Here is an 18,887-nt window from a genome sequence, read left to right on the forward strand (position 1 = left end):
CTTTCTAACTAATCCATCTTTCATTCATTCTAACTAACCAATCCATCTTTCTTTCTTTCTAACTAATCCATCTTTCTTTCTTTCTAACTAATCATCTTTCTTTCTTTCTAACTAATCCATCTTTCATTCTTTCTAACTAACCAATCCATCTAATCTATCTATCTTTCTTTCTTTCTTTCTTTCTTTCTTTCTTTCTTTCATTCTAACTAATCTATATTTCTTTCTTTCTTTCTTTCTTTCTTTCTTTCTTTCTTTCTAACTAACCAATCCATCTTTCTTTCTTTCTAACTAATCCATCTTTCTTTCTTTCTAACTAATCCATCTTTCATTCTTTCTAACTAATCCATCTTTCTTTCTTTCTAACTAATCATCTTTCTTTCTTTCTAACTAATCCATCTTTCATTCTTTCTAACTAACCAATCCATCTAATCTATCTTTCTTTCTTTCTTTCTTTCTTTCTTTCTTTCTTTCTTTCTTTCTTTCTTTCTTTCTTTCTTTCTTTCATTCTAACTAATCTATATTTCTTTCTTTCTTTCTTTTTCTTTCTTTCTTTCTTTCTTTCTTTCTTTCTTTCTTTCTTTCTTTCTTTCTTTCTTTCTTTCTAACTAACCAATCCATCTTTCTTTCTTTCTAACTAATCCATCTTTCTTTCTTTCTAACTAATCCATCTTTCATTCTTTCTAACTAATCCATCTTTCTTTCTTTCTAACCAATCCATCTTTCTTTCTTTCTAACTAATCCATCTTTCTTTCTTTCTAACTAATCCATCTTTCATTCTTTCTAACTAATCCATCTTTGTTTCTTTCTAACTAATCCATCTTTCATTCTTTCTAACTAACCAATCCATCTTTCTTTCTAACTAATCTATCTTTCTTTCTTTCATTCTAACTAATCTATCTATCTTTCTTTCTAACTAATCTATATTTCTTTCTTTCTAACTAATCAATCTTTTTTATTTCTCTCTTACTAATCTATCTTTCTAACTAATATGTCTTTCTTTCATTCAAACTAATCAGTCTTTCTTTCTTACTTTTTTATCTTTATTTCTAACTAACCAATCCATCTTTCTTTCTTTTTAACTAATCCATCTTTCTTTCTTTCTAACTAACCAATCCATCTTTCTTTCTTTCTAACTAATATATCTTTCTTTCTTTCATTCTAACTAATCTATCTTTCTTTCTTTCTAACTAATCAGCCTTTCTTTCTTTCATTCTAACTAATCAGTCTTTCTTTTTAACTAATCCATCTTTCTTTCTTTCTTTCTTTCTTTCTTTCTTTCTTTCTTTCTTTCTTTCTATCTAATCCATCTTTCTCTTACTAATCTATCTTTCTTTCTAACTTATCAGTCTTTCATTCATTCTAACTAATCAGTCTTTCTTTCTTTTTTAACTAATCCATCTATCTTTCTTGCTAACTAGTCTATCTTTCTTTCTTTTTAACTAATCCTCCATCTTTCTTTCTAACTAATATATCTTTCTTTTTAACTAATCCATCTTTCTTTCTTTCCTTTCTAACTAATCCATCTTTCTTTATTTTTAACTAATTCATCTTTCTTTCTTTCTTTCTTTCTTTCTAACTATCTAATACATCTTTCTTTCTTTTTCTTTCTAACTAATCCATCTTTCTTTCTTACTAATACATCTTTCTTTCTTTCTTTCTTTCTTTCTTTCTTTCTTTCTTTCTTTCTTTCTTTCTTTCTAACTAACTAACTAATCCACCGTTCATTCTTTCTTTCATTCTAGCTAATCTATCTTTCTTTCTTACTAATCCACCTTTCTTTCTTTCTTACTAATCTATCTTTCTTTCTTTCATTCTAACTAATCTATTTTTCTTTCTTTCTAACTAATCTTTCTTTCTTTCTAACTAATCTATCTTTCCTTCTCTCTTTCTAACTAATCTTTCTTTTTCTTTCTAACTTATCTTTCTTTCTTTCTAACTAATCTTTTTTCTTTCTTTCTAACTAATCTTTCTTTCTTTCTTTCTTTCTTTCTTTCTTTCTTTCTAACTAATCTTTTTTTTTTCTTTTTCTTCCTATCTAATCTTTTTTCTTTCTTTCTAACTATTCTTTCTTTCTAACTCATTTATCAATCAAAATTTAAACTACTTTAAACTTCAAACTACTTAAAACTTCTTACTACTTTAAACTTCTAACTACTTTTAACTTCTTCAAACTCTCTGGTCCAGCTTTCTCAAGCCAACTTAAAGTTTGTCTGAACAAACTTTTTTTTCTAGTTATAATTACAATTTCAAAGGAATAATCAACAATTATGATTTTTGTCACAATCGTGCAGCCCTAGGTGTTAGTGACGACAAGTTTGTTTAATTTCCGTGGAATGCATTAAAATGATGCCTTTAATGAAAAATAATGTCAAATATTTCACAGGGTTAAAACAAGTCAAAAGACGCCTCGCTTGGCTGAATGTACATGGTTCAGCATCAGTTCTCTCACCTCCTTGGCCTCGTTCTGAAGCCTCATGTTTTCTGCGATATACTTGACGCTCTCGATGGCCTCTCGGACTCGCGGCGAGAGAGTCGACGCGCACAGAAACCCATCCGAGGACTGGGAGCTGGAACCGGGACTCGCTCCGGCGTCTTCTCCCGCTTCGCTGGAGCCGTGATGATTCCAGCAACACGTACATCTGCATTCTCCACGCAGAAACCCAGACGCCTCGGCCAGGTTGTGGAGCTCAGTGGAGCACAGGAGCAGATGAGGACGGCGAGCTTTGCTGGACCCTAGTGATGGAAAGGTAGACTTTATTGCAGTGGTCTTCATTATCCTCCACCTACTGTCAGTAGGAGAGACACTTTCATCGCAAAGTATCAAAAGTTACATCCAGACATAAATACCATTTCTGCTTATCAATCTGTCATCCCTGAACATACAATATGCAAAGGGCAGAAAAAATCATTCTTTATGATTTACCCGTCAGATTTGTAACTGAGACATGATGCTTCCCTTAATGACAAAAAAAGCAGGATTTCTAGAATATATATTTATCCCAGAATATATAACCCTACTTGTTTTTAATGTTTTTTATGAAAAATCTGTATATTGACTGCATGATCATATCACTGTGTTATTCACCGCCATGCAAGCCACAAATTAAAGCTTGGCGAGCCGCGCATTGAGTAACACTGCTTTATAGTATTTGAAATATATTATTTTTTTCAAAAGTACATTGCAAATATACTAACAAAAATTTGTACTATCTTTAAATATATTAATAGTATATTAGCATCATGGTTTTATCTGTGTTCACAATACAAATTTTAACACACTTTAAAATAATTGTACTTTAGTACATTTTCTAAAAATATATTTTAGAAAGAATTTACTTTAAATGAAAATTCAGTTTATTTTTTAAAAGTGTATTTATTTAAACTTTACTTAAAAATATATTTTAGGTGCTGGAAATGATCATTGTAACAAAGTATTGAAAGTATATTCCAAAATACATTATAGTATACAACAGTATATTGTACAAAGTACAGTTAAGTAATATTTGTTTATTAATGTGCATTTTTTATTGAAGACAAAGTGCAATTTGTAGTATTTGGAATAAGCTGAAGGTATTACTGAGCATGTACTTTTTACTCAAATATAATACACTTACGATATATTGCTTGAATGTTTCGAAGACACTTGTAATGAATTTGTGATGTACTTGTAACTCAAATAAAGAACACTTTAATATCACTAATCAAGCACGTAATTAGTCCCTACACAGGCATATACTTAAAGTATACTAAGTATACTTGAAATTGTTCCAATTTAGTACACAAAAGTACACTTAAAGTATTAAATATACTTAGTACAAAATGAGTTGTTTCAAAATAGCACACTTCAATTTAACTAATCATTAACACACTTGAAGTATACTAAATTAGTCTGGCTGCAAGTATATTTAGCATATTCACCAGGGGAAGCTGGAGCGTGAAGAGCACCGGGTCTCTCGGGTCTCTCAGGTCTCTCGGGTCTCTCGGATCTCCCGGGTCTCTCCGGGTCTTTCCCAGGCCTCGTCATGAACATGACCCGCGGGAGCAAACCCAGGAAGACCCGCCTCACCCAATCCGGCATGGTGTGTGTCTTCGGCGTGCGGTAGTGCACGTTCAGCACGAACACCGTGATCACGATGGAGAGCGTGACGAAGATCATGGTAAACAGAAGGTACTCTCCGATCAGAGGGATGACGAGAGACGTGGACGGGATGGTCTCGGTGATCACCAGCAGGAACACCGTGAGCGAGAGCAGGACGGAGATGCACAGCGTGATCTTCTCGCCGCAGTCTGAGGGCAGGTAGAACACCAGGACCGTGAGGAAGGAGATGAGCAAGCAGGGAATGATCATGTTGATGGTGTAGAACAGAGGCAGTCGGCGGATGTAGAGCGAGTACGTGATGTCCGTGTAGATCTCCTCGCAGCAGTTATACTTGATGTCGTGTTTGTATCCGGGCGCGTCGATGATCGTCCACTCTCCGCTTTCCCAGAAGTCATTGAGGTTGACGGTGGATCCGATGAGCACCAGGTCGATCTTGGCCTTATCGTAGGTCCACGAGCCGAACTTCATGGTGCAGTTCTGGTAGTCGAACGGGAAGTATGTGACGTCGATCTTGCAGGAGCTTTTAAAGATGGCCGGCGGGATCCAGGTCACGTCTCCGTTGTAGCGCAGAAGAGCTTTCGTTTTATCGTCCACCTGGAAATCTCCCACTGCACTGCGGTTTCAGAAACAGAGACAGATCGTGAAGGTTGAGGGGTGTCGCTATATATCGCAATACTAAAATGCAACATGTATTGTGGATAGTTCACTCAAAATGAAAATTACTGTGTGAGAAAAAAATCACGTTTTCAGAGTTTTAGTGTCAGAACTACATTAAACTACTATATATAATGTAGAATATAATGTATAATAATGCAATGGGGGAATATCTGTGTGTCCTGATAATGCCAGATGTCTGATGTTACAGTAAAAAGTGTCTTACATTATTTTAAATATATATAGTCAGTGAAAGAGTTCAAGCATATTCATCTACAATAATTCTGTATTTTCAGCTTCAGAATCATGAATATTGTTATTCTGGTGTCTCTATTCTCCTGTGCTTTGGGTTTCAGCACCAAGTCCATCCTATTCATTTACACACACAATGTAATACCAAATTTAGCATTTTGATCAAGTTATTTTTTGTTAACCTTTCACCACATGTCTTAAGCCCCGTTCACACTGCCAGCGATTTTGTCGCTGCATGTCGCTAGTCTCTGTACTGTGAAGTCGCTTGTGGGCGTTCATAGTGCTGTCGCTCTAATGTGACTGGTAGACTGCACGTCTGGCCATATCTATACAAAATACCATCACAAGTGATATACAACTATATCATTTTAATTTGACTAGGATTTAGGCTCAAAAGAAACAGTATGCTGTTGGGAGAGTGTTTTTATATTACCACAGCAGTGTTCAGTGGATTAAATAATTTAGCCTACTGGATTAACGATCGATCAATCAACAGATTAACTCATACTGTCATAAATTACTAAAACGTCATTCGAATTTGACAAATAATCAATTTTCTTGTCCCTAATAGTCAACATAATGCAGGGGAAACTGTAAAATGATCTGCAGCAGTGCTAAACTTGCATCATAATTACAACACTCGAACTAAATGTGTGAATTAAACTCACTGAGACTGTCGACAGTTTCTTTTCCATGCATCATTTTATTATATCCATGTATGTGGTTACAGTCAAATCATAACAGTGAAATCGCCCTCGAACTCCTGTCTTGCCTGCACTCGAGACGGTGACGTGAGCTGAGCTCCTCTGAAAGTCTTCTTTCCTATTGGTTGTCGCTCGCGAAAATCGCTTCTCATTTGCATAAAGTTGACATTTCTGAACTTTTGTCGCGCGTCTCGTGTCGCTTGACACGCCCACATTCTGTCGCCAACGGTCACTGTCGCTCGTGTCGCCGGAAGTCGCCAGCGCTCCATTGAAATGAATGGGATCATGTCGCTTTGTCGCTGCGTGTCTCTGGCAGTGTGAACGGGGCTTTAGAGTATCGCAGTAATATCGTGAGTTCAGTATCGTGATCATGAGGGTCTCGTTACACCCCTCTGAAGGACTGAAATCCTTAATAATGAAAAGAGGAGTAGAACGGATCCGGCACACTTACTTGTTGTACAACACAATGTCCGGCTTCCAAATCTTCTTGGAGGGAACGCGGATGAACTCGACTCCTCCGAAATCCTTGGGATTCCACCTCAGCTTATAATCATTCCAAATCTATGGAGATTAGAGAGAGTTCAGAGGGTTTATTTATGCACACAATATCAGGAAATGTTCTCTCAAAGTTATGATCAAACGTTCTTCCAGTAACATTAATACAACAGTTATCTGGTCTTTAATAACGTTAGAACAAAAACATTATTTATACATCGTTCATGGAAGGTTTTTTCCTGAAACATTTTAGTTGGATCTTCATCTAACATTTTTTTTTTCTAAATGTTACTTGTTTCAGAACATTCACATTTAAAAGTGACGTTCCCATAATGATTGAAGATACAATGGAATGTTTCATATTACCAAGAAAAAGCATGTTTTGAACATTTGGGAACATTATATTTGCTAGTGTATAATGCTGATTTACATGAGGTATTCCAAGGCAACAGCAAACTCACAGACTAAATAAATCACTACAGATGTTCAGGAAGATCCTTAGCTATTTACAAGTTGAAATAGTGTAAAATAGCAATTTAAAAACCTATATACAAGTGTTTTTTAATTTTTTTAGGTTTTATATTTTATGTTTTCCTTCCCAAGTATTTGCTGAGTAATATAATTTCCAAGGAGAACTTAAACCAGGAGAGTTTGCTGAAGGACTGCTGGGTTCTGGCCGAGGAACAGCGGCGGATCGTTTGACATTAAGATATTAAGTGTGTTTCAAAGACATGGCTATAAGCCATCCTCTCATTTGTTATTCTCCAGGTCGTCGCAGAGCAACAGCAAAACCCTGTCTTTGCAGAAAGGACATACAGTAATAAAAGACAAAGAAAAGGATAGACGATCCCGTTTGCCACTTTTAATATATCTGACACTGTTAATCGATGCAGAGCTTTAGAGTTATTTCTATTGTCTAGGTCAGTTGCTAAAATATTGTGTAAGACTTGCCACCCAGGAGAATTAACTATGTATTAAATTAGATTTTCTTGACCATTGAAACGTTAATGACCGGCACGATTATCTCCAGAAGATTTAACATGAGGTCGATCTTGCTTAATTTGAGTTGCCATCTTTGCTGTTGTAGTTTTTTCTTGGACAGATTTTTCAAAAATCCTCTTCGCATAATCACTCAACAAATTATGAGATGCACTTCCTTCATTTCTGGCAGTCTTAAGCTGTCTTGTTTAAGTAGAGCATTTCCAGTCTTCATTTAATTAAAATATTAGACAATCAACATTACTGAGATCCCAATCCTCTCATCATCGTGTCCTGGAGAACGCCTACCTCTTCATCTGGAGCGCTGTCACTGTAAACCATTATTAATCTTCTGACAGGAGGAGGAATTCTTATAAAGAAACTTATAAAGCAGTAATAATGGGTTTGGACTAATATACTGTATTTGCATATTTCAAATGTAATAGTCGTTAGAATCATAATATAATTGAAAAATGTATTAAAGACATGCATTGCAACAATCATACTAAAATAAAAAAAAATATTTTCTTTAAACACATTCATAGTAAATGTAATCAATTTAAGTTCCGATTTTCTGCAATCACCAAATGAGCTAATCTTCATCCTCATCAGCCTTTTTTATGCCAATCTTCAAACTGATGTGCAATATTTAAGATGCACTTCAACAAGCTCAAGCTGACCACAAGATCCCAATCAACTCGGTTTCATTATACACAATCTTCAGTGTTTTAAAGCGAGTCACAGAACAGAACTATGCTAGAATTTTAGGTTAATCATCATTAGGTAATCATAGTCATAGTTTTCGGCCAAATTCACTTGTTGGCATCACTGCTCACTTCTTAAAGTGACTCCAGCCTTGTCACGTGATAATCAGGAAACATAAACGAGGACTCAATTGCAGGAAAACAAAGGTAAGATTTTAATTAACCAACCAAACAAAATATAAACAAAACTCCCACGTGGGGGAAGGAACAAGAAGGAACAAGAGAAGGAACAAGAAACAGGAACTTAGGGCGCTTTCACACTGGCAGTTTAGTGCGGACCTGGGCACGGTTCGCATGAAAAATCGCTAATGTGAACGCTGTCATCGGACTCGGGTGCGTGCTTGTTCAGGAAGTATAGTATCCCGCGCATGCGTATCACTGTCGATATCATTGTTTCCTCACACACGACAACCATGAGTGGCAGGGGAACGTTGTGGGACACTGAAGAGGTGAGGTGCCTCATTCAAATTTGGGAAGAACAAACCATACAATAACCATACATACAAACCATACATTAAAAAAAAATCTTCTGCGAGCAGCAGAAACACGGCGTCCCCTGGATATGTGCTGAATTACACCATGTAATGAACATAAACGTAGTTGTCTCTCACTATGTTGTGCATAATAGCACCAAAAAAACAGACAAATTACAGCTATGCTCAGTCGAGTTGTATTCTCCATGCGTTTTCCGTGTGCGTTTGCGATGACGTAAGATCACTGCAAACGCACCTGGGTTCGATACAACTAGTGTGAAACCAGACCAACGCTGCAGGGGGCGCCGGGAACTAGCGCACTCGGGTTCGGACCGCAGCAAATGAACCCAGTGGAAAAACGCCCTTAGACAAACGAACCAGCACTGGACTGAAAACACAAAGGAGGCTATAAAGGAAACACACACGAGGGTAACGAGACAACAGGTAAGGAATGTTAATTACTAAACAGATAACGAGAAGGGAGGAGCTAACAATTAGACAGAAAGCACATGGCACAGGAATAATCAGGAGCCATGTGCTCACATGAAACTAGACTAACAAAACATGAGACAGACAGGAAATGTCATAGCTCTGTCACCACACAGAACTAGTAACAAAAGCAAAAGTGACAGAACCATGACAAGCCTCTTTTCCCTATTTATTCAAATAACATAATTTGGACTTTTAAAAACAGATTTCGGGTTTTTACTATTAATGCATGGTTTGTAAATCGAACACATTGTATTTCTGATCCGAAATGCATTATCAGTCTGAATCTGAATTATCAATAAAGTGGACAGACTTGCCTTAATGGAACTTTTGAGCACCATTAACATGGGTTTTGCCTATTAAAAGTTCTGTTCATTATTCATATTTGCTCAGTCATTTTTACAGGAGAAGCTCACATCTTTATTCCTCTACCCAATCATTTTAAACAGTGACCCCAAAGACAGCGACTGAAACTGTGTTGAGTGATCTGAATGAATCAATGGCCATTGGATGAGCATGAATAAAGCATGAGCTTACATGTCTCAGCCAAAGATTGGTCTCCATAATCTGGTTCACCTCATCCTGTGGAAAGAGGAACAGAGGGTCTCAGAGAAATCACCTGCGGGGAATACAAGACGGCTCCAGATTAATATTTCAGAGCTTAAGGAAGACACATGCTGTCATGAGCAATCATTCTCCAGGCGTGTCTCACAGACGGGCTGTTCTTCGAGGAACACCTGAGTCCCTTCGCCTCGAGGATCTTCATGATGCACACGAGACCTCCAGCTGTCGGAGAACACACGCTGGCTGTGCAGAGCAAATCATGTTTGTAATGCTCAAGACACTCACAATCAAAACCTATGTTTCCATCCACCTATTTTAATGCACATTTTGGGATATTGCCTAAAAAAAAAACACTGGATGAAAATTCCAAGATGTGCATAAATTCTACAAACACCCATTATAAATGTACACACACTATTGAGGCGGATCAGTTTTTAATCTGATAAGAAGACATGCACATAAACTGCAATGGAAATACATTTACTGAATAAATCCCTCGATGAGCAACAGCAAACTCAGCGAGGCTGTGATTGGATAACTGGACTAACCAGCGGACCAATCGCATCGCAGCATCTCAGATGTTGGTTTGGTGGTTATGCAATATTCCAATTCACAACTTTGGATGGAAACACAGCTAACGAAACCATTTTGATTTGTTGAAACTTAATTTATGATCAATAAAACTGACAACTTGTGCATTACATGATACTATTACATCATCTATTACAATAGGAGCCAAAATGTTTCATCCAATCGAACGTCAAAATATAAAATCAGTGCACTAATGTTGCTGGCAGACTTCCTCTGCGATATAACACTTAACTCATTCTTTGTTAATTCTTTGCTTCAAACCCAAAATGCATGAAATTTCCTCCCTAAAAACATTAAAGTGTAACAAACAGACATGATTGGATTCACAGAAATTGTGAAAATGCCTCTTCTTTTGGCTAGCTCACTCCATTCTACATCACAGACGCATCATCAAGTTGAATTACACGATCTAGAGAGAAGAAAGAAGATAGAACGAAGGAAAGACAGCTTGATAGAAACTGTGAGATGTGGGGGTCACACTGCAGGTTAGATGAGGAGATTAAATCACGAGCTCGCTCACACTGACAGATTCACGCATGCCTGAGGTCAGAGGTCAAGGCTTCTGGAGTGAATAGCACTTGCTCTTTGAATTAGACGCAGACTCATCATGACTGATGGAAACTCTTCACTGAAATCCCTCAGAGACGATGTGAAGGAAGCAGACACTCACCACTTTGACTAGCTGTGACATGGACACCTCAAACTGGACCACGACCGGGTCGGACACGTTCTCCACTGGTCTGATGTACTGGTTATAACTGGAGAAGATGATGGAGAACAGCCTGTGCTCATGATCAGAGCTGGAGACCCCTGAATCTGGCCAGAGACAGACTTCATTACAGCACATGATGAGCCAGCAGAGGATGATAAACTACTGTACATTATACTTGTAGGATCTGAGGCTGCTGAACACACACTCATCAACTACACTCATCAACTTACACTCATCAACTCACACTCATCAACTCACACTCATCAACTACACTCATCAACTTATACTCATCAACTTATACTCATCAACTTACACTCATCAACTTACACTCATCAACTTACACTCATCAACTACACTCATCAACTTACACTCATCAACTTACACTCATCAACTACACTCATCAACTTACACTCATCAACTTACACTCATCAACTTACACTCATCAACTTACACTCATCAACTTACACTCATCAACTACATTCATCAACTTACACTCATCAACTACACTCATCAACTTACACTCATCAACTACACTCATCAACTACACTCATCAACTTACACTCATCAACTTACACTCATCAACTCACACTCATCAACTACACTCATCAACTTACACTCATCAACTTACACTCATCAACTACACTCATCAACTTATACTCATCAACTACATTCATCAACTTACACTCATCAACTTACACTCATCAACTCACACTCATCAACTACACTCATCAACTTACACTCATCAACTTACACTCATCAACTACACTCATCAACTTACACTCATCAACTACACTCATCAACTACACTCATCAACTTATACTCATCAACTACATTCATCAACTTGCACTCATTTAGCAGATCTGACTTACATGAGGAATGCAGCAAAGCGCGTGAGATTATGGAAGTAACAAAGTTAAACATTGTAGAAAGCGTCTTGAAACCTTTATCTTGAAAATCATATAATCCTGATTACAAGTAATCAAATGTTGTGAAGACTTCAGATTTGATTTGTTGTGAGACGTAAATGCAAAATTTTACTAATGACGTAAAATTGTACTAATGTCAAACTGCACTGAATAGTGAATGATAAAGAATAAAAAAATGAATAATCTGATGATAAAGAAAGATATTTTCCAGTTTTGTATCTTTATTAAGCCTAAAAGATGTTCCAAAAACAAAAAAACTAAAACTGTTTCTATTGTGACAATTTACCCCATACAGTGTAAAGCATATTGGGGAATGTTGTCACAAAAAAGGTCACCGTGTATTTCGAGAAACTCTTTCTCCAGCGACCAGCGGAAATGTTTAATGGTTAAAAATCCAGACTACACGAAACACACACACACACACGTTGGGCATAACGCTCAGTAAATACGCTGATTCGTGTAGCCATTCTCTGCTCATGTGCTCTCTTGAAAATTACACCTCAGTCGCTCATAGACAGCATATCCACAAAATATTCAAATAAACAGCAACAAGTATCCGAACATTCGGGTCAGGGCATTAGGGGTGTTATACTCACCGGACAGAAGAAAAGATAGAAAGTAGCAAGTGTGGAAAAGTACGATCGCTCTGGCTTTCATTGTACAGTCCGGAGGATAATGCTGATAAATAATCAGGAGAGTCCAGTGCGCGAGCAGCGTGAGCGCGCAGAGAGAGAGAGAGAGAGAGAGAGAGAGAGAGAGAGAGAGAGAGAGAGAGAGAGAGAGAGAGTGTGTGTGTGTGTGTGTGTGAGAGAGAGAGAGAGAGAGAGAGAGAGAGAGAGAGAGAGTGTGTGTGTGTGTGTGTGTGTGTGTGTGTGTGTGTGAGAGAGAGAGAGAGAGAGAGAGAGAGAGAGAGAGAGAGAGAGAGAGAGAGAGAGAGAGAGAGATACACAGCTGTCAGTCACTTTCCAGGATGAAACGAGTTCTTTCTCTGGGTGTGACTCCAGGTTTGTCCATCATGATAAAGATACTTGATTATATTCACCAGCAGTAATTATTATTCGTTGAAACGAAAATGCGCGTTTTTAAAACTAAATATAACTTGATATGCCATCTGAAAAACGCAACGCATCAGACTATGACTTACAAGAGAAAGTACAGGAGGATTTTATATAATTTTACCATGAAGAGCACATTTAATATTGTTTGAGAACGTTTTTATACCTTTTTATATTAAAATCCAACTAATATATTTTCTAATAAAAAAACTTGGAATGGCTCTAATCCAACAGAAGATGATCCTGCAAAGCAAACTAGCCTATAGCTGAACACATGAAGCTAATCTCCTATAGCGGTGTAACAACTACATTACCTGGGTATTTTTCAAACCACTTTGCTCTCTGTCTCTGCTAGTATTATATGAGATAACATCCCTATCATAGTTATCCTAATGTTCTCCATCCTTGTCTTTCAAAGAGCTGCGGGAAATATAAAATCTCCTACACTTACGAGTAACCGGTGATTTGCACTGTATGAAAAGATGTGGTATTTTGCACAGTGAATGATGCATTGCAGTGTGTCTGGGTTATGACCCTCAAACACAGGATTCTGTCCAGAGATCTGCTATGGCCAACAGGTGGCGCTGTACACACTAATGTTGCAGCACTGTTCACTTCATGAGTCCATCTCAGGTCAGCTCTCAAATACAGAAGATGAGTAATAAAACTGATAAAGCTTGTGTGCAGAACATCCGCTGACATCAGAAATTAAATGATGGTGAGTAAGTCTTCCTTCCTTTACAACTAAAGCACACACACATATAGAAGATTTTAGTTTTATTTAAATAAGACTTTCCCATAATGGACATGGACAATCTCGTTTTTCTATAACGAACACTTGTCTCAGATGCAACTCTTTCTGTATGTTGTATCGTTTCCACAGGCTTCTCTTCAGTTTATAATGGATTGCACAAGTTACATTCCACAAATAAATCTGACAAAACACATTAATCTCATCAATAACAGCATGCATTATGGACACAACAAAATTCAAACAGTGCACATCCTTCATCTCATAATAAATAAATAACTCGGTCCATAAGACAAAATGTGTGGTATTAAATGAAAAGTCTGCAGATGCACAAAAAGTGGAAAGAAAAAACAGAACACAGTCTCACCTCTGAAAACAAAGACAGATCCCAGAAAGAGAAAACATTGTAGTTTATATGTAAACCTGCCCCCAAAAATCATTCTCAGCACCTGTGTGTGTGTGTGTGTGTGTGTGTGTGTGTGTGTGTGTGTGTGTGTGTGTGATTATTTAATACCACACCACTTGTCTCATAAACCCAGTGAATACATGGTGTTTTTATGAGATTCAGGTGTTTTACTTTTACAATTAATGTCAAGCCTAGAGGAGCCCTGATAGACCATGAGGAGTTACAAGGTGCAACACTGTAAAATGATTTTTCAAAATTGTAAATTAAAGACTATTAAGACTATTGGAAAATACAATTTCAGTCTACTTAAAAAAAGCCCATTTAATTCAATGTCTTACTTGCCATTTCTTTGTAATTATTTGTGAAATTAACTAGTAATTTCTAAGTAAAAGTAAAAAAAAAAACAAAAAAAAAAAAACAGTGTAAACACATTAAAAGTGTGTAATTTCTGTTCACATCAAAATAATATTATCCCAGCTTAATATGCAGTGACTAAATGGGCCATTTGTAGGTTTATTTCCTTGAAAAGTGAAAAAAAAGTGACCAACAATGGCTCAACCAATAGCGTGAGTCGGTGGGTGGGGTTAACTGCTTTATCTAACCAATGGCAGACAAGGGGAGTGAAACCTGTGTGAAAACAATCATAATTTCTGCAATTCCATTTAGTGCCACTAGTGCATCTGAGCTTCAATACCGTCGTCTTCTGGGTCAGATGATTCCTGATCTGAGGAAAACACTCTACAGATTACAATAGTGGAAATCAGTTCACTCTCAGACACTCCATCAGAAGAAAGTCTCAGAGTTGAGTCACAGAGAGTGTGAGTTCCTCATATGCCGTCCCGTTTGGGGTTCTCCTGGATGGGAACGCCCTGGTTCTGGAAGAGCGGCTGGAGGAACAGACCCAGAGTTCCCACCACACACACGATCACGAAGATCCACAGAAACAAGCGGTCCACCACCATGGCCACATACTTCCAGTCCTCGATGACCTAGACAGAGAAAACCTCATTAATGCAGTTAATGACCACTAATGAGGGCCGAGGAAACAGAACAAGGGAGAATGAGAATGGGAGTGTCAACAAGTGCTGAGCCACTGCTATTGAACAAGCATCTCTCTCTCTCTCTCTCTCTCTCTGTCTCTGTCTCTCTCTCTCTCTCTCTCTCTCTCTCTCTCTCTGTCTCTGTCTCTCTCTCTCTCTCTCTGTCTCTCTCTCTCTCTCTCTCTCTCTCTGTCTCTGTCTCTCTCTCTCTCTCTCTCTCTCTCTCTCTCTCTCTCTCTCTCTCTCTCTGTCCTCTCTCTCTCTCTCTCTGTCTCTGTCTCTCTCTCTCTCTCTCTCTCTCTCTCTCTCTCTCTCTGTCTCTGTCTCTCTCTCTCTCTCTCTCTCTCTCTCTCTCTGTTGCATGCTGGGAGTTGGGGATAGTGGTGGTGGTGAGAGCTGTTGTGTGAGGGTGAGAACTTTCTTGTTTTCTTATTTACATTTTCTTTTTCCTTCCAGAAAATACATGGTCTAGGAAATAAATTGTAAATATAGTGGTGGTTGTGTGGCAGGATGGCGTCTCTTGATGAGACGCCGTCATTATCACTCCGCAATGGTTTTAGATGTGTTCCTGAGGATAATGCCACAGTGGAGGATGTGTTAATTGCAGTTGGTGATCAAATTGGTCACGAGAACATTGTATCTGCATCACGGATGAATCAGGCTGTCGTCGTTTTTTTGAAGGAACAAAATTTAGTGAATCGTTTGATAGTAAATGGCCTTACTGTTAAAGATGCGTTTGTGCAACTTTCTCCAATGTATATATCGACAACAAAGGTAACAATTTCAAATATCCCGCCTTTCGTATCCAATGACGTTTTGCAACGTGAGTTAGCGCGTTTTGGAAAAGTTGTGAGTCCCTTTAAAACTGTTGCGCTTGGATGTAAACATCCGGCTCTGAAGCACGTTGCGTCTTTTAGACGGTACGTTTACATGGTTCTAGAATCGCCTGAGAATACACTGGATATTAATTTTCGTGTGAAACACGAGGGAAGATTATATATGGTGTATGCAACTACTGGCAGCATAAGATGTTTCGAGTGTGGAGACATCGGACACAAGCGACTGATGTGTCCACATAAGAAAACGGGTGCAGAAAACACGACAGGAGCGGACGAGGGCGAAAACAATAGCGTTGATGCGGCCCAAGATGAGGTTGTTCCACTAGTTGAGGTGAGTGATGTGAATTCAGATGTTGTGTTACCGGCTGTGGACACTGGAAATGAGGATGTTGTAGCTTTTGTAGCCCCAGAGATTAGCATAACTGATCTAGTTTCTGATGTTAACAAAGTAGTAGCTAGTACCAGTGGTACGAAAACGGGGGAGAGTGCAAATGATGGAATTGAATCGTTTTTAAGCGTCTTGAATAATGAGGAAATGGAGGAGGAGCAGTCTGATGATGCTGAGTCACAAGTTTCTATGTGTGAAAATGATGGTAGTTCACAAGGAAGTGTATTTAATGCTTCTCAGACAGGTTTTTCGGGAGTTTTCAATAAAGATTCGTTGTATAGTCTGGAAGAAATTAACAATTTTTTGGACGAAACGTATGGTAAACAAATCAACATAAATGATTTCTTCTCTGATATAGACAAGTTTGTTCACTCTGTTATTTTTTATCAGAAGACTGTAGGAGTTGATGAACTTTGTGAGAAGAAGCGTTTTCGTTTGAAAAAGCTTCTTACCACTATCAGGAAAAGTAAAGCAATGAGTAAGAGAAAGAGTAAATCAAAAAAATTGTAAACCATGTATTACACGGTGTCTTTTCTTTGCTTTTCTATCATGCTTTGTTCTTTATTTCCCATCTTAATTTTGTATATGGAGGCTTTGAGGATAGGCTCTTTAAATATTAATGGTGGGAGGGATAGTGTAAAGCGTGCTACAGTCTATGAAATAATTGAGCAAAAAAAGCTTGATATCGTCTTTCTCCAAGAAACTCATAGTGACTTGATGAATGAAGTTGAGTGGAATTTGTGGTGGAAAGGACATAAAATACTCAGTCATGGTACAAATTTAAGTAGAGGTGTGGGCATCTTTTTTTCTTCAAAAATAAGGGCGGATATTATAAGTATAGAGGAACCAGTGAAGGGTCGATTGTTGGTGGTTAAAGCTCAAGTTCAAGAGATGCTTGTTTTTCTGATAAATATTTATGCACCAACTGTGGGACAGGAGCGCCTACAGTTTTTAGATATACTTAGTGAGAGTCTTAAAAAGTGTCTTAGTGAAGGATGTGTTGTTATTGGTGGAGATTGGAATTGCACTATTCATTTTACTATAGATCGTAATACTGAGGAACCTCATATACAGTCCTCAAGTGCATTGTCAAAACTCATTAAAGATTTCCAGCTATTGGATATGTGGAGAATCAAACACCCAAATGACAGACAGTATACATGGATTAAGGCTTTCAATAATCGAGTTAGTGCTGCCCGATTAGATAGATTCTATGTGTCAAAATCTTTTAACAGTAGAGTAATTGAGTGTTGCATTTGTCCTGTGGGTTTTTCTGATCATCATTTAATTATTATGACAATGAACATGTCAAATGCACCTAGAAAGTCTGTTTACTGGCATTTTAATGTAAAATTGCTGCAGGATGCTGTGTTTTGTGAAAATTTTGTTTTCTTTTGGGATGATTGGAAAAAGGAAAAGAGTTCTTTTGAAAACTTGAAACAGTGGTGGGATGTAGGTAAGACTCAAATAAAAAATTTCTGTCAGCAGTATACAGCCAACTGTAGTAGTAGAATAAAGAATGTGGTTGAAACACTTGAAAAGCAAATTAATTTAATGGAATTGCAGTTGGTTGATGCACACAATTCTATATTGTATAATGATTTGCAAACAAAAAAGAGAGAGCTTGGTCTAGTCTTAAATGAGAAAGTTAAAGGAGCCTTGATAAGGTCCCGTTTCATGTCATTAGCAGAAATGGATGCTCCAACTTCTTTCTTCTTTAATCTGGAATATAAGGCGGCTCAACAAAAACAAATGCCATGTCTTAAACTCCCTGATGGGAGGATAACGTCTAAGACTGTAGAAATGAGAACCCATGCTGTGGATTTCTATTCAAGCCTTTATGCTGCAGAGAACTGTGAAAATAGTGACTGTATGACACAGCTTCTTCAGGGTCTTCCTCAGCTGGACTCTGGTGCTAAAACTGTCTTGGATGCTGGTATAACATTTGAGGAAGTTACTGCTGCTGTGGGACAACTTAATTCAGGACGATCCCCTGGAATAGATGGACTGCCAGCAGACTTTTATAAAAGTTTTTGGAACTGCATTGGGCACGACTATTTTGATGTTTTATGTGAATCGATAAGAGAAGGTGTTTTACCAACTTCCTGTCAATATGCGGTCTTATCACTGTTACCAAAAAAGGGTGATTTAGCCCTTTTAAAGAACTGGCGTCCTGTTGCCCTTCTTACAACAGAATATAAAATATTCTCAAAATGTCTGGCAAACAGATTAAAATATTTTTTGGGTTTGGTTATAAACAAGGATCAGTCATATTGCATTCCAAAACGGTCCATTATGGATAATTTGTTTTTAGTGCGAGACATTGTGGATATTTGTAATGATTTCAATGTGAATGTTGGGTTAATTGCCTTGGATCAAGAAAAGGCTTTTGATCGTGTGGATCACAAATATCTTTTTAATGTATTGAAGGTTTTTGGTTTTGGCGAAGCATTTTTAAAGTTGATACAGTTGTTATATAATGGTGCATCATGTATGGTGAAGATAGGGGGCACTTTGAGTCGGCCAATTCCTATTTTAAGGGGTATTAGGCAAGGCTGTCCTTTGTCTGGTCAACTATACAGTTTAGCTATTGAGCCGCTGCTTTTTAGACTTCGAGAAAGACTATCGGGTTTTAATGTGCCTGGTCTTTCTTTAGACTCAAGAATGTATCTCTCTGCCTATGCTGATGATATTACAGTTTTTGTAA

At 37.7% G+C, this 18,887-nt stretch overlaps 2 protein-coding genes across 2 annotated transcripts in view; both read right to left on the reverse strand.

The window, feature by feature from the left end:
* The window catches only part of chrna3 (cholinergic receptor, nicotinic, alpha 3), a 23,133-nt gene extending 10,734 nt beyond the window's left edge, over window positions 1-12,399 (reverse strand). Inside the window, exons 1-6 of the mRNA XM_082182222.1 lie at window positions 12,298-12,399; window positions 10,734-10,879; window positions 9,446-9,490; window positions 6,161-6,270; window positions 3,919-4,712; window positions 2,450-2,733 (exon numbers count right to left, since the gene is read on the reverse strand). Of these exons, the coding sequence (XP_082038348.1) occupies window positions 2,450-2,733; window positions 3,919-4,712; window positions 6,161-6,270; window positions 9,446-9,490; window positions 10,734-10,879; window positions 12,298-12,358 (1,440 nt within the window). The 5' untranslated portion in view covers window positions 12,359-12,399. The remainder of the gene's footprint in view (window positions 1-2,449; window positions 2,734-3,918; window positions 4,713-6,160; window positions 6,271-9,445; window positions 9,491-10,733; window positions 10,880-12,297) is intronic.
* Window positions 12,400-13,518: 1,119 nt separating this feature from the next.
* The window catches only part of chrnb4 (cholinergic receptor, nicotinic, beta 4 (neuronal)), a 65,725-nt gene continuing 60,356 nt past the window's right edge, over window positions 13,519-18,887 (reverse strand). The window contains exon 7 of the mRNA XM_082182220.1: window positions 13,519-14,902. Coding sequence (XP_082038346.1) covers window positions 14,741-14,902 — 162 coding nt within the window. The 3' untranslated portion in view covers window positions 13,519-14,740. The remainder of the gene's footprint in view (window positions 14,903-18,887) is intronic.

Source organism: Leuciscus leuciscus (assembly GCF_965113295.1).
Source record: "Leuciscus leuciscus genome assembly, chromosome: 10".
In the NCBI taxonomy this organism is placed as follows: domain Eukaryota; kingdom Metazoa; phylum Chordata; class Actinopteri; order Cypriniformes; family Leuciscidae; genus Leuciscus; species Leuciscus leuciscus.